This window comes from Podarcis muralis, chromosome 4 (genome assembly GCF_964188315.1).
Source record: "Podarcis muralis chromosome 4, rPodMur119.hap1.1, whole genome shotgun sequence".
NCBI classification, from domain to species: domain Eukaryota; kingdom Metazoa; phylum Chordata; class Lepidosauria; order Squamata; family Lacertidae; genus Podarcis; species Podarcis muralis.
In genome coordinates, this window is record NC_135658.1 from 11,084,178 (window position 1) to 11,099,396 (window position 15,219).

The 15,219-nt window shown below is 46.3% G+C and overlaps 2 protein-coding genes across 2 annotated transcripts; one reads left to right on the forward strand and one right to left on the reverse strand.

Moving 5' to 3' along the window:
• The first annotated feature begins 285 nt into the window (after positions 1-285).
• LOC114595290 (mid1-interacting protein 1-B-like) lies at positions 286-2,298 on the forward strand. Its single transcript, XM_028725593.2, has 2 exons — positions 286-826; positions 1,925-2,298. The coding sequence occupies exon 1, from the start codon at positions 408-410 to the stop codon at positions 801-803; it is 396 nt and encodes a 131-aa protein (XP_028581426.2). The 5' UTR covers positions 286-407; the 3' UTR covers positions 804-826; positions 1,925-2,298.
• A 7,414-nt stretch (positions 2,299-9,712) lies between these two features.
• NDUFC2 (NADH:ubiquinone oxidoreductase subunit C2) lies at positions 9,713-14,315 on the reverse strand. Its single transcript, XM_028725928.2, has 3 exons — positions 14,047-14,315; positions 12,910-13,053; positions 9,713-9,922 (listed from the first exon to the last, which is right to left on the reverse strand). Exons 1-3 carry the CDS (start codon positions 14,198-14,200, stop codon positions 9,873-9,875), a joined length of 348 nt encoding a protein of 115 aa, XP_028581761.1. The 5' UTR covers positions 14,201-14,315; the 3' UTR covers positions 9,713-9,872.
• Between the last annotated feature and the right edge of the window lie 904 nt (positions 14,316-15,219).

The following is a 15,219-nucleotide window of genomic DNA, read 5'->3' on the forward strand; positions in this document are numbered from 1 at the left end:
CTAGGTCTTAGTAATCACAGCATCCATTTTGAAGTGTGCTCAGACTGACTGTTTAATTATCTGTTCAAGGACCCTGGTGGCAAGTAGCTGATAGAGGCAAAAGGGTTTGAGAAAGAATCTGGGAAAGAATCCAGACTGTAAATAAAATCACATTGCAAGCCACAGACGAGTCACTGCCAAATTCTTGCAATACACGGGAAGCTGGGATTGGCTCCCTGGGAAAGGAGGGTCTGGAACTGGCATGGAACTATCCCACTCAGGCTCTCTGGAAGTGACCAAGATTGCTATATAAATTGCCACCAGCAAGGCTGAAACCTAACACAGCTCACCTTTCTTGCACAGCGCAGATTGGGACCCTGAAAAAGAAGTCAAATTCAGATCCGGAGAATTCCTCTCGACCCATCGCCATGGAAAGATACGTCTCTGCCGTCCGCAAGATGGAGCAAACGGTGATGTTTCCCAGCCTCCTCCTTGGAGTCTCCTTGGAAGACCAGGCTGAAACATTTGAGACCAACTTGAGCAATGGAGACTCCAGCGAGAGAGACCTGTATGAAGACTACACTCTGCTAAAAGCCATCAAGGGGAGGGCGGAGGGTGGCTTAGCACCTCTTGACTTCCAGAATCCCAGCCTCAAGGAAGAGGAGAGCAAAGAGAAGGCTGATCTGGAAGATCTCTTCCATTACCACGTGTCCGGCTTGCACCGCGTCCTCACCCAGCTGACGAGGAGGGCCAACGCCGTGACTTCTAAATATAATGAAATCATGGGGCAGATCAACCAGAACGAAATCTCTCTCCGCTGGTGAGACACACGCCAAGGACACCAAAGGTGAGTTATTGGCTCACTCAGCCTTCTCCCACCTATTGTTCTCCCCAATGGGACGCGGGTGGTGCTGTGGGTTAAACCACAGAGCCTAGGACTTGCCGATCAGAAGGTCGGCGGTTCAAATCCCCATGACGGGGTGAGCTCCCGTTGCCCGGTCCCTGCTCCTGCCAACCTAGCAGAAAGCACGTAAAGTGCAAGTCGATAAATAGGTACCGCTCCGGTGGGAAGGTAAACGGTGTTTCTGTGCGCTGCTCTGGTTCGCCAGAAGCGGCTTAGTCATGCTGGCCACATGACCCGGAAGCTGTACACAGGCTCCCTCGGCCAGTAAAGCAAGATGAGCGCCGCGACCCAAGAGTCGGCCACGACTGGACCTAACGATCAGGGGTCTCTTTACCCTTTTTAAGCCTAGCCAACATAACTATGGGAACCATGGTCAAAAAGATCTGGTGGGCTCAGCTTGTGGAAGGCTCTATCAGCTGGTTTTATGCATCAAAGTTTCTGCTTTCCTTCCATGTTTGTATGCATCCATGCTTTTAAACTTTCCACATGGCGACCATCGGCCAATAGAAGTGGATGTGATAAAACATGATTTTGCACCACCGTACTGTAGTCTCTTGTTGCGGCACTGCCTGTTAACAGAGTCAAAGAGCTTTTAAAAATAGGCTTGCAAACTCTTCCTTCCTTCCTGGTTAATTTGGTGGCCATTGTTGGCTGTGGTTGAGGGAAGTTGTAGCCACCAGGTCAACACAGGCTGGGCTGCGGAATGCCATTTTCTGACATGGCAGGTCCATCTTTCGGTGCTGAGGGTAATCTTATATTACTTCATTCATATTGCAGGCCTTAGTTTTGGGATTCAGGCTATTTATTCAATGGAAAGCTAAGCCAATGTGGTGCCTTCTCAATGTTGCCGGATTAGAACTCCCATCATTCCTGACCATTGGTCAACTTGACTGGGAATATGGGAGTTGTAGTACCCCAAGAACATCAGGAGAACCCCATGTTGGCTATCAGTAAAGTTCTAGGGCTGAGTCACAGGGACCCTTGGTTTAAATTAAGACACAACCCACCTTGTTAACACCTTTTCCATTTTCCATTTTACAGGACAACCTGAATTTCTGAACCTGCACATGTGTACAACTTGGGTCCTCTGTCTGAGGCTGTACAAAGGAGGCTCTTAACGGACAATCTAGAGACCTTGACTGCAGCACCTACCCCACAACGTTGTGTAGCATGGACTTTACTTGAATAAGCCAAGCACTGATATTTGTGAACGTAATTGCTATCTATATTATATTTGTGAACGTAATTGCTATCTATATTATATTTGTGAACAAAATGGCTATCTGTATGGTATTTATGGACAAAACTGATATCTATTAACTCCATGGCAAACGCATGCCTTGGGTTTCCATTGCTTTCTGGTGTTTAAATATTGCTTTTAGTTCAGACTAATAAAGCATTTTGCATTGTTTGAAGCTGCCTAGACCACTGTTTCATCTAGTCCTGTAGTTGTCAACTACCCTGACATGTAATGGCTCTCATCTGGAGTCTTTGCCTATTATGCTTGCTATCTGTGCCACCACATGGCTCCTGTGAGGAAATGAAGGGCATCAGTGCCCTGGCAGGACCCACAATTCAACTTTCTCTCTTTTCCTCTGTGTTGGTTTACTGAGTCTAGGGGCCGCCATTTTCCATGGAGTGATGTCATCGTAGGGGTATACATTAGAATGGCAGGTGCAAGCGAGAGCTGCTATTGGCTGTCCCTGCTAGGAGGCCCCACCCCCCAGTATAGTATTTTGCTAAGGCATTCTTCCAACCTGGAGCTGGCCAGGATTTCAGATAGGGATCCCTTCCCAGCCCTGGGGATACTGGGGATTGAACATGGGACTCACATACAGCGTACCACAGAACTGTCTTTCACCAGAAGCTGGGATAGCTCAGTCAGTAGAGCATGAGGCTCTTAACCTGAGGGTCATGAGTTTGAGACCCATGTCGGGCAAAAGATTTCTGCATCTACAGGGGCTCGAACCAAATGTCCCTTGTGGTTCTATGATCCAGAAATTTTGGCAGACCTTCCCATAACATCAAACTGAGATTTTAGCTGAGTCCAAGAAGGAATTCTCAATCCCCGTTAGGGACTTTCTTCGCCCACCGATTCTACGATTGCCACCTTTCCCAGGTTAGGGTTCCTGCTCTTTTAAGAACACCCTTTTCAGCCTTTTACAAATGTAAATGACTTGTGACACCTGCTCTCCTAACAGGAAGAACCTAAGATGTGTATAATCATTGCTGAAGTCTCCTCTGCTCCATGGGCTAAATTTGTTAATGTTGGCAGGCTGTTCTCTGCTGCTTTAAGCTGTTGCGCCAACATGTCCTCTGCAATGCACTAAGATCTTTTTCCCCAGTGTGCTTTTGTACATACTTTGCAGTTGCACGCACTGTCACATCATCCAAAGCTCTTGTTATAAGAAAAACTGCTCCCTTTCCCATATGGGGTATTCCAGAGCCCGTATAGAGTCCTTAAGTGGGTTCCCTATCTGTAGGAGAAAACAACAGAGGCCAACCAGAGTATATTGAGAAGCAAAGTGGCTAGTAAGCCTGGTCTTTATTCAAGGAACTGTTGTAACAGGGTCCCCACACACCACACGCAGGAGGGAGGAGAACCCTGAACAATGGTGCACAAGCCGTTCTATAGACGCTTTAAATTGCCCACCCTGTAGCCCAAGACCACCACCACCACCCCAAAACATCATACATGCATCACAGAAGGAGGCAGTCTATAGCAGAAATCTTGTCTGCCAGGATACCTGACAATGGTCCCTGATTGCATTACCTGGGCAACCTGGCCATTCTTTGGTGATGGTTAATACTGTAGTTCCTGAATCCAGGTCTCAGGTTCACCCGATTCATACACAAATATGCCCTTAAGACAGGATTTGCAAGCAAAAAGACAACTCCATTTGCCTCCCTTACTGCAGAGGAATATTTGAGCTCATTGGGAGAGTCAAAATGACTTCAGGATTGCTCCCCTGTTCTATTTCAGACACATGGTTCATATATTTAGATATGTGTGCATTTAAGAATAATAGAAGTATTTAAACAGTGACCAGCACTCCAAAACACGTTCCAGGTTGAGACACCTGGGCTCCTTCCAGGAGACACGAGAATTTATGGGACTCCAGAGCATGGTGTGAAACCAGTAAAAGTCGATGTTATACAGTTATGGGCAATATCGTGGCTAAGCCAAAGAAACCCAAGGACCAGTGTGGCGCAGAAGTTAAAAGTGTCACACTAGAACACTGGGACGTGGGTGGCGCTGTGGGTTAAACCACAGAGCCTAGGACTTGCAGAAGGTCGGCAGTTCGAATCCCCACGACGGGGTGAGCTCCCATTGCTTGGTCCCTGCTCCTGCCAACCTAGCAGTTCGAAAGCATGTCAAAGTGCAAGTAGATAAATAGGTACCACTACGGCGGGAAGGTAAACGGCGTTTCTGCGCGCTGCTCTGGTTCGCCAGAAGCGGCTTAGTCATGCTGGCCCATGACCCAGAAGCTGTACGCCGGCTCCCTTGACCAATAAAGCGAGATGAGCACCGCAACCCCAGAGTCGGCCACGACTGGACCTAACGGTCAGGGGTCCCTTTAGCTTTACCTAGAACCTGAGAGACCAGGGTTTGAATCCCTGCTTGGCCACAAAGCTCACTGGGTGACCTCGGGCCAATAGGGTGTGTTAACAATTTTCAGCTTTCAAATTCCCAAAATGAGGGGTGGAATTCAAATTACCTTTTCAATTCAAAAGACATTTTGGTTAAGTTAATATAATTTTATTTTGCTCAGTAAGTGAAACATGTGTAAGTTTCCATAGAAATGGTTAAAAACGATTGACAAGTATTTCCAGTTATGTTACATATTAATATTCTTTTCATCTATTAGCATTATTATTATTTAGCATGACCTGACATTTTCAGAAGGAAAATTAAAATTCTTTGGTTCCCCCCCAAAGCAGTTTATGTGCTTCTTCACCAAATGTAGACTTACTAAGCTAAATGTTGTCCAATCACAAGAGTAACAGCAGATTTGAATTCTTCACACCCAAAAACGTATTTTGAAGATCCCTCGCTGAATAAATTTGCAAAATTTAAGTTTCACCCCCTCTGAAATGATGCACCCTATTTGTCCAGTAACTCACGCTCAGCCAAACCTCCTTTGCTGCGTTGCTGTGAGGATAAATTGGGGAGTTGTTCTACGTATGCCTTATCCGTGGGATATAAACGTAATTAATTAGTTCATTGCTGGTTTACAGAGGTACACTTCGCTTGAACATGGATGCTTGCCTTAGCTGCCAAAGACACCCATAGGCCTAATCTGCAGGAATTTGTTTTTAATAGCCATGCCTTGTGGCGGCGAATCCCATGCATCAGTTACACGTTCTGGGAATTAACATTCTTCCCTATCGCCTCCTTGAATCTGCTGCCAAACAGCTCCATCCAGCGATGTCGAATTCTGCTGTTATCCTTCCGCAAACTGCTCCAACCTTATGTCCCCCTTGGTTTTTAATAAATGTGCAGCTGGCTGAGAGATGATCAACCTTCAGTCACATGCTTGGACTCAGCCAGGAGCTCCCAGGGCAGGTGACACCAACCCATGTCCCGAGACAAGAACTGATGGTACCAAAATATGTTTGTTTGCTTTGAAAGAAGCGCATGATTCCCCAAACTTGTCCTGTAGCCAGGAAATAGCTACCAAAACTGGTAGCAGGTCTCAGGGCCGGATTTAGGTTTGATGAAACCCTAAGCTACTGAAAGTAATGGGGCCCTTTATATGTCCAGCTGTCCTTTGTCAACAACAAATTGTTGTTGTTTTTTGTGTTGAATATATGCTATATGGTAATTTATGGACCTAATAGGTATCTAAAGCTATTTGCACATGTTGCCATGCAAGCAGTCCATGCAGAATGTAGGCACCCTATATATAGAAAGGAGCAAACCAGTGATATTTTAGGGAGCAGGCTAGCAGGCAGGGCCCATGACTTACATCATAGGAGCCTACACAACACAAAACAAAACACTCTTGCTGTATGTAGGTTTTATTTTATTTGTTTTTTATCCTATATTTTAGAAATGCACATGCAGTTTATCCCCCTTTACGTTTTTTGGGGGCCCCCAAGAAAGTGGGACCATAAGCTATAGCTTGTTCAGTTTATCTGTACAGTGGTACCTCGGGTTAAGAACTTAATTCGTTCCGGAAGTCTGTTCTTAACCTGAAACTGTTCTTCACCTGAGGCACCACTTTAGCTAATGGGGCCTCCTGCTACCGCCACCGCGCAATTTCTGTTCTCATCCTGAAGCAAAGTTCTTAACCCGAGGTACTATTTCTGGGTTAGCAGAGTCTGTAACCTGAAGCGTCAGTAACCTGAAGCGCCTGTAACCCGAGGTACCACGGTAAATCTGGCAATGGTGGGTCTGGAACATGGGACCCCCTTGTTTGCCTGAGCAAGGAACAGAGTTAGAGGAGGAGGGAGGAAAAATGCAGTACTCTGGAGCCATGCAGCTGAGCAAGGTGCATCAATGGTTCGACTCAGCATACGGCACATTCCTAGCATCCTAAAGGTTCTTAGTCTGCAGGTTTTGTTTTTGTACAAACCTTGTTGTTGTTTAGTCATTTAGTCGTGTCCGACTCTTCAAGACCCCATGGACCAGAGCACGCCAAGCACTCCTGTCTTCCACTGCCTCCCACAGTTTGGTCAGACTCATGCTGGTAGCTTCGAGAACACTGTCCAACCATCTCGTCCTCTGCCGTCCCCTTCTCCTTGTGCCCTCCATCTTTCCCAACATCAGGGTCTTTTCCAGGGAGTCTTCTCTTCTCATGAGGTGGCCAAAGTCTCCTCCAGCACCAAAGTCTCCTCCAGCACCAGAATTCGAAAGCACCAATTCTTCGGCGATCAGCCTTCTTTATGGTCCAGCTCTCACTTCCATACATCACTACTGGGGAAACCATAGCTTTAACTATACGGACCTTTGTTGGCAAGGTGATGTCTCTGCTTTTTAAGAGACATCACCTTGCTGACATCTTCTAACCTTAGAAGATGAAATAGATTGTATTTAACTTATTTTTTTATTTTTTAACCTTCAGAATCTCACAGAAAGCAGGTAGGACAGGCTGCCGAAAAAGCTACGCAAACAGGCTTCCAGGTCACTCCGCTCTGCTTCTTGTGGCACCCAAAACAAAGAGCAGTCAAAATCTGCAAATATGGGAGGTCTATTTGAACAGGCAGCTTCAGCAGATGTGTGGTATGCAATGCTGGGTCAACATTGCATAAAACCATAAAGTTGGAGTGGGGGCTTGTGGGCCACCTAAAAATTGGGTGATTTTTTTTTTCAGACCTTGGGGTAAAAGGCTGGTACAAAACCTTAAGTAAATAAAATCTAGTCCGTCTTGAAATGTTTTAAGAAGTTCGTGCTATTCTAGCAAAGACAGTGGGCTGAATAAGGAGCTTTCAGGATATGGATTTTCCTGAAACATCACAATGTAGACTGGTTGTGTTGGCTATATATCCAAATGCGTATCACGCTGCAATGTTCAGGCAACTAATATGCTCCCCAGTTGCTCCAGAGGAGTCTTCCGCAACCTGGTGCCCATGGTTCATGATCAGGGATGATGGGAATTGTAGTGCAAAACATCTGAACGGCATGATGCTCTGCAGGTTGTACAATGGAGTTTAAAGTTTCATCGCGGACAGAAATGTGAATATGCATCTCCAGTTCAGGTCTTTTAACTGTACTGGGCAACTATACCTGGGTCTGTGAAGCAGAGACACACATTGCTTTTAGCTGGACCTGCGGGGAATTTAACCTCAGACCTTATAATACAAAAGAAACATGTCCTGCCACCTTCATTACACGCAAACATTCCTCTTTCCCCAGGTCTTTGGTTAATCAAACAATCTAGGGCATGGAGGGGGATATTGTTTGTCGTTGTGTTATGCATTTTTGTGTATTTATACCGTAATATGCCTTGCAATCCTTAGATGAAGGGCAGTATATTAATTTAATTAAAAAATGTGTTCTTTTATGCTTCTTACCTGGAGATGTTGGGGATAGAACTATTAGGGCATGTGGAGCTGGATTTGAAGGATCATACGAGCAGAATTTAGAGCTTGCATGGTAAGCCAACAGGGATTGTAGCATGTCAGAATGGTTAGCAGCACCAAAGCGGGTTTCCACTTCCCCTACAGCCTGGCTCACTTGTTTGAGACACCTGGATTGGGTGTAACATATTCCTGGATTACATTTGCATCTGGCACACTAGACCGTATTCACTTCTATCTGATACAATCGAAATGAGTGCTGGAGAAGACTCTTGAGAGTCCCATGGACTGCAAGAAGATCAAACCTATCCATTCTGAAGGAAATCAGCCCTGAGTACTCAGTGGAAGGACAGATCCTGAAGCTGAGGCTCCAATACTTTAGCCACCTCATGAGAAGAGAAGACTCCCTGGAAAAGACCCTGATGTTGGCAAAGATTGAGGGCACAAGGAGAAGGGGACGACAGAGGACGAGATGGTTGGACAGTGTTCTCAAAGCTACCAGCATGAGTTTGACCATACTGCAGGAGGCAGTGGAAGACAGAAGTGCCTGGTGTGCTCTGGTCCATGGGGTCACAAAGAGTCGGACACGACTAAACAGCAACAACATTGTGTAAAATGCACGGGGATGGGGGAATGGCATCCAAAACTAAACAAGTGCAAGATTGAACATTATATATTAGGGTTACCATACATCTGGATTTTCCCAGACATGTTTAGAATAATGCAGTTGGCAGTGGTGTCCGGGTAGGAAAATGTCTTGGAAAATCAGCTCAACAACTTTGGGCAAAACTGAGAAAACTTAACAATTATATATATGCTCTTTGGATTTAAAATGCACTTTATTTCCCTATAGTATTTTGAAGCATGTTACATTTTTTATTCCTACCCAACTTAAGAGTCCAGTGCTTCAGGTAGGGTATCTGTTCTTGCGGTTATATGAAAAATTTTACACATCACTTGGGAAGACAGACGAACTAATGCCAGTGTACTGGAAGAAGCAAAGATCCCCAGTGTCGAAGCAAAGATTCTTCAACATCAACTTCGTTGGACTGGTCATGTTGTGCGGATGCCTGGTTATCGTCTCCCAAAGCAACTACTCTATTCCCAACTTAAAAATGGAAAGTGTAATGCTGGTGGTCAACGAAAAAGGTTTAAAGACTGGCTCAAGGCAAATCTAAAAAAAATGTAGTATAAACAGTGACAACTGGGAAACACTGGCCTGTGAGCGCTCCAGCTGGAGAACAGCCTTTACCAAAGGTGTCATGGGCTTTGAAGACACTCGAACTCAGGACGCAAGGGAGAAACATGCTAAGAGGAAGGCACGCTTGGCAAACCCTCACCGTGATCAACTCCCACCAGGAAACCAATGTCCCCACTGTGGAAGGATGTGTGGGTCCAGAATTGGCCTCCACAGTCACTTACGGAATCACATGTTTATGGAAGATAATCTTACTCAGCTATGAGTGATCGCCAAAGAAGATGATGATGAAAATGAAAGAATTTTTTTTTAATGCCACTGAAAGCTAGCAGGGCAGGGCAGCCTACCCACAAAAAATGGGAAGAGGGAGAAGCATGTACACCAAATTGAGCTTCTTAGAGGAAAGATGGGATATAAAGGTATTAATAAATAATATATAGTACTGCCTCTGAGGCTGCAAATACCCCTCATGACTAGTAGCCATTGTTAGAAATAATATAGTGTCACATCTTAGCTTGGCCCCAAAGCAGAAACTATTGCCATATCATTCAATCCCATTCGTTAATTAAACCTGATTCCAAACTACTTTGTGACAATAAAAACACACATTACTTAGTCATAGCTTTAATGATAAGATTAAAGGTCCAAGTGTTTGAAACAAGTATTTCATCTCAACTACTGACATAGGTTATGCACATATCCCACGCTCGACAGATTACTCGTGGGATAACAAAGCAACGAATGAGACACCGACTGCTTGCAAAGTCTTCAGCGAATTGGATGGAAATTCTCCAGAACTTCTGCCATGCGTTTCTTTTCTATAAAAAGAAGAAACAACACTGTTTAAAAAAGCCAGTTCACATTATAATTAATGAGAAAAAGATTTCAGTGAAAATAAGGCAAGAACTATCCTGCCCCCAAGCAAATGCAAACCTCAAAAATAATGCAGAATGACAAAACGGACCAGGAATTCTGTGCTAGGAACCCAAATTCTGCAATCAGGAGAGTGCTACTGGAGCAGACCTAAGGTTCATCTTGTTTGGCCCCCCGTTTGGAGACCAATCAAATGCCTCTGGGAAGAAGTTCATAGGCAGGGCATGAAGGCAATAACTCTCCCTTATTGTTGCTTCCTCTCTAGCAACTAGCATTTAATGGCATATTCTCTCTGAACCGGGAGGTCCCACTGGGCCACCGCCTCTGACCAAAGCAATGGTCTGAAGTGATCATGCGACTCAAGGGTAGGCAAACTAAGGCCGGGGGGCCGGATGCGGCCCAATCGCCTTCTCAAGCCGACCTGTGAACGGTCCGGGAATCAGCGTGTTTTTACATGAGTAGAATGTGTCCTTTTATTTAAAATGCATCTCTGGGTTATTTGTGGGGCATAGGAATTCGTTCATTTCCCCCCCCCCAAAAAAAAAATATAGTCCAGCCCACCACATGGTCTGAGGGACGGTGGACAGGTCCATAGCTGAAAAAGGGTTGCTGACCACTGATGTGATTACTTGGCAGGAGTCTTCAGGACAGCTTCTACACAACCAACTGCAAGTCTAGAAGTCAGGGATGCAGTTGGGACGCATAACATATAGGGCACACAGTTAGAGCCCCGAGACAAGGCATCCAATGGAAATTTGTTCTTGCTCCTTCTCCTCCAGCTGACACATTCCTCAGCCGCTCTCTCCGCTTCTTAAGGAAAGGATTCCACACAGCCTGACTCGATGCTCTGAGCTCCAAACCGGCAATGGAGATGGCTCTGCAGCATTCAGCAGCGCTAAGGCTGCATGACATCAAACATTCACATATCACAGAACTGATGGAGTGTGCATTATCTTCTCCTGGCCTTCTAAGACGAGGTGTCACAGCTATTAAAACCTTGACGCAGACATATGTGCTTAAATCCATCAATTTCACTGAGTTTAAGTATACAGTGGTACCTCAGGTTACATACGCTTCAGGTTACATACGCTTCAGGTTACAGACTCTGCTAACCCAGAAATAGTGCTTCAGGTTAAGAACTTTGCTTCAGGATGAGAACAGAAATTGTGCTCCGGTGGCGCGGCAGCAGCAGGAGGCCCCATTAGCTAAAGCGGTGCTTTAGGTTAAGAACAGTTTCAGGTTAAGTACGGACCTCCGGAACGAATTAAGTACTTAACCCAAGGTACCACTGTACTTTACTCTGCGTTGAATTGTGGCCTGTGCTTGCAGCTGTCACTGTGTCACTCTATTCTGCCTCCCCCCATCCTTTAAAATCAAATAATGGTATGTCACAGTAGTATCAGCAGAAGCAGCCAGGAAGATCTGATTACTTGTAAGCAGGATAACAAAGAAAGAAAGAAAGAAAGAAAGAAAGAAAGAAAGAAAGAAAGAAAGAAAGAAAGCAAAGCCTATGTAAATCTACCTATCCTTAAAGGTTTAGCGGTTGTGCCCCCATTGCATGTGCTGCTGCAGAGGGGGACAAAGCTGGAAACAACATTCCTTCTCTCTGGTGCCACCCACCCACTCCCTGCCGACAAGGAGTTTGGTTATCTTTCTCTACGTTTTGTGTTCTGCCGGCAACTCAAAAACATTCATTTTTTATAGAAAGCTTTTCATTATGTTGCTCTTAATGTCTATATTGTGAGTGCTAGGTCTAGTTTTTTGCTCCTTTTTGTTTGATTCTTTGTTGTCAATCAACTTGTCATTTTTGTTTCGATGCTTGCTTTTTATATTTTTAAGCCGCTATAAGCAACACCTGAATGAGCGTCTCCACCCCCTTCGTTCTGAGGTCCAGCTCTGAGGACCTTCTGGAGGTTCCCTCACTGTGAGAAGTGAGGCTACAGGGAACCAGGCAGAGGGCCTTCTCGGTAGTGGAGCCTGCCCTGTGGAACGCCCTGTCATCAGATGTCAAGGCAATAAACAACTATCTGACTTTTAAAAGACATCTGAAGGCAGCCCTGTTTAGGGAAGTTTTTAATGCTTGATGTTTTGTCGGTTTATTTTTATTTTTATTATTATTCTGTTGGGAGCCACACCGAGTGGCTGGGGAAACCCAGCCAGGTGGGCTGGGTATAAATAATAAATTGTTGTTGCTGTTGTTACTACTGTACTACTACTACTACTACTACTACTACTACTACTACTACTACTACACCATTGTGGAGAAGAAAAGCAGAGTATAACTTATTTAGCATAAATAATACAGCCCTCAACACGTATGTTGTATGAACTAGCCCTGAGTTTTTTGGGAAGATGGACAGCAGAGAACTCTCTCTCTTTCACCAAAGCTGCCTTATTTCACATATATCTGAACAGCAGCCTCACAGAACACATTCTCTCTGAGATTTGGGGTCTTCCACTGCCACATTCCCATACAGAAAACATAGGGAGGTACATTTTACTCCATACAAACCAGTGAAAAGGGCTGGAACTCTGATATATGGTTCACTCAGAGGGGTGTTTGGTTACTTTCCAGGGAGAGGTGGATCAGCTTTGAACACTCTAGCATGGCTGTCTTTACTTCCCTGGAGAGGCCTTTCCTACACTTTGAGAACCACGGGTAGGGGTGCGCATGCAACATATACAGTATGTGTGCAAGCACTGCTTTCCTACACCCCCTTGTGGCGTTTTTGTGCAGTAGAACGGTGCTGTTAAAAGCCACTTGCTTAGTCGTTGAACAGCAAGCAAGACTTGCTTGTAGTGGACCTGAAAAAAGTCTTACAACTGTGTGGGGACAAGGAAGTTTAAATCTCTGCTACCGTTGTTCTGACATCACATCATATATCCATGGGAGCAATGGAGGCGCATACCCAACAACTTATCACAAATGTACCTTTTTCCTTAAAGTCCTCAGGATGGTGCCTTATGTATTCTGAAAGTTGTCGATCCTTTAAAGCATATTCGTAATTGGCTCGCTTACAGAGGTAATAACCTAGATAGAAGCCAAGAGATGTGACCAGGACTTGGCGATGGACTCCTGGAACAGGACAAAGAAAAAAGAGGGGGGAAATAAGGGAGAGCAGGGGTGGCAGTTTAACAGGCTGAACGGAAACCTCCATGAAGCATGCGCAGAGTTGCGATTTCCCTCACACCAAACCCTGAGTTGTGAGCGCAAGGCAGGGCAGAGACCCCCCCTGTGCACCCACCTCCACTCGGACCATAGGAACCAACTCCAAGGGGCTGAGGTGTCTTTGTCCATCCCACCCCCCCCATGATTAAATATTTAAGGGGGGCCGGGGGCCGCCAAAGTTAATGGTCACTGCCATTCAAATGGGGTGTATGTGTGTGGCTCCCCCAGTGCCGGATTTACATATACGCTAAACAAGCTGTAGCTTAGGGCCTCACTCTCTTGAGGGCCCCCAAAAAAATTAAAGGGGGAAAAACTGGATTTACATTTCCAAAATATAAGATAAAAAACAAATAAAATAAAACCTACATACAGCAACAGTGTTTTGTGTTGTGTAGGCTCCTAGGATGTAAGGAATGGGCCCCGCCTGCTAGCCTGCTCCCTAAAATATCACTGGTTTGCTCCTTTCTATATATATGATGCCTACATTCTGTATGGAGGGGTTCCATGGCAACATGTGCAAATGGCGTGAGATACCTATAAATTGCCATTTGGCATATATTCAACACAAAAAAACAGCGACCATTTTGTTGTTGACAAAGGACAGCTGCACATATAAAGGGCCCCGTTACCTTCAGGAGTTTAAGGCCTCATCAAACCTAAATCTGGCCCTGGGCCTCCCCCACCCGCCCCAATATTTAATGCAGGTTGGCCCCGCTGACTCTGACCATGCACAGAGTGATTTCCTTGGATGCCCTTTTGCACAGCCCAGGGAGACAGTTCTTCCCCTCAAACCCGGGCATGCGCAGAGCGGTTTCCCCAGCACCAACCACCCCTCCCCTGAGCATGCACAGAGTGCATTTCCTCAGGAACCCTCCTTCCTTCCCGCCGGCCTCGACCCACCCGTTCCCAGGACGGGCCTCTGTCTGATGGCGTTCTCCAGCAAGACGCTGATCCAGCCCAGGAAGCCCAGGTAGACCGAGCCCCTGTTGAACAGCCGCGGGGGCGGGATCGACCGAGCCTCGTCTGGCAGGCGGAGGTACAGCGGCGACGGCATGGCGGAGGCCGGCGACAAGGGCGCGCAGACCCAGCAGCAGCAGCGGCGCCGCTCGGGGAGGGTCTGGCTTCAAGGGCAGGGGGAGGTCCGCCCCGCAACACCGTCCCCCGCGACTCCCGGCCCGCGACGCAAAGGTTCCGCGGCGCTTTGGTTCCCTCGCCTCGGAGCCAAGGGCAAGGGCGGTCCCTCAGCGACGTCTTCCCCCGCTCCGCATTGCACGCGGCCAGCGACGCGGAGGTTCCGCGACTCTTTGGTTCCCCGCTTCCTAGCCGCCCTCCCAGGGCCGGATTGAGGTTTGATGAGCTACTGAAGGTAATGGGGCCCTTTATATGTCCAGCTGTCCTTTGTCAACAACAAATTGTCCCTGTTTTTTGTGCTGAATATATGCTAGATGGTAATTTATGGACCTCATAGGTATCTCAAGCTATTTGCACATAACAAAATATGTATTTTATCAAAGTAATTGCTGGACTGAAATACAGTAAAGAAGTATATTAATAGCAAAACACAATTAAGAAGTATATTGTAGTGAGGACGCGGGTGGCGCTGTGGGTTAAACCACAAAGCCTAGGACTTGCCGATCAGAAGGTTGGGGGTTCAAATCCCTGTGACGGGGTGAGCTCCCGTTGCTCGGTCCCTGCTTCTGCCAACCCAGCAGTTCGAAAGCACGTCAAAGTGCAAGTAGATAAGTAGGTACCGCTCTGGCGGGAAGGTAAACGGCGTTTCCGTGCGCTGCTCTGTTTCGCCAGAAGCGGCTTAGTCATGCCGAGATGAGCGCCACAACCCAGAGTTGGTCATGACTGGACCTAATGGTCAGGGGTCCCTTTACCCTTACATCTCCTCTCAGTCTCCTCCTTTCCAGGCCAAACATACCCAGCTCCTTCAACCTTTCCCCATAATGCTTGGCTTCCAGACCCTTGATCATCTTGGTTGCCCTCCTCTGCACACATTGCCAACATCCTTCTTAAATTGTGGTGCCCAGAATCAGAATTCCAGATGTGGTCTGACCGAGGCAGACT

Coding starts and splice junctions, on each gene's coding strand:
- LOC114595290 (XM_028725593.2), top strand. CDS start 408: ATGGAAAGATACGTCTCTGCCGTCCGCAAGATGGAGCAAACGGTGATG.
- NDUFC2 (XM_028725928.2), bottom strand. CDS start 14,200: ATGCCGTCGCCGCTGTACCTCCGCCTGCCAGACGAGGCTCGGTCGATC. Junction 13,054..14,046: donor GAGGCCCGTCCTGGGAACGG/GTGGGTCGAGGC, acceptor GTCCTGTTCCAG/GAGTCCATCGCCAAGTCCTG. Junction 9,923..12,909: donor TGAGGACTTTAAGGAAAAAG/GTACATTTGTGA, acceptor TTCTTTTTATAG/AAAAGAAACGCATGGCAGAA.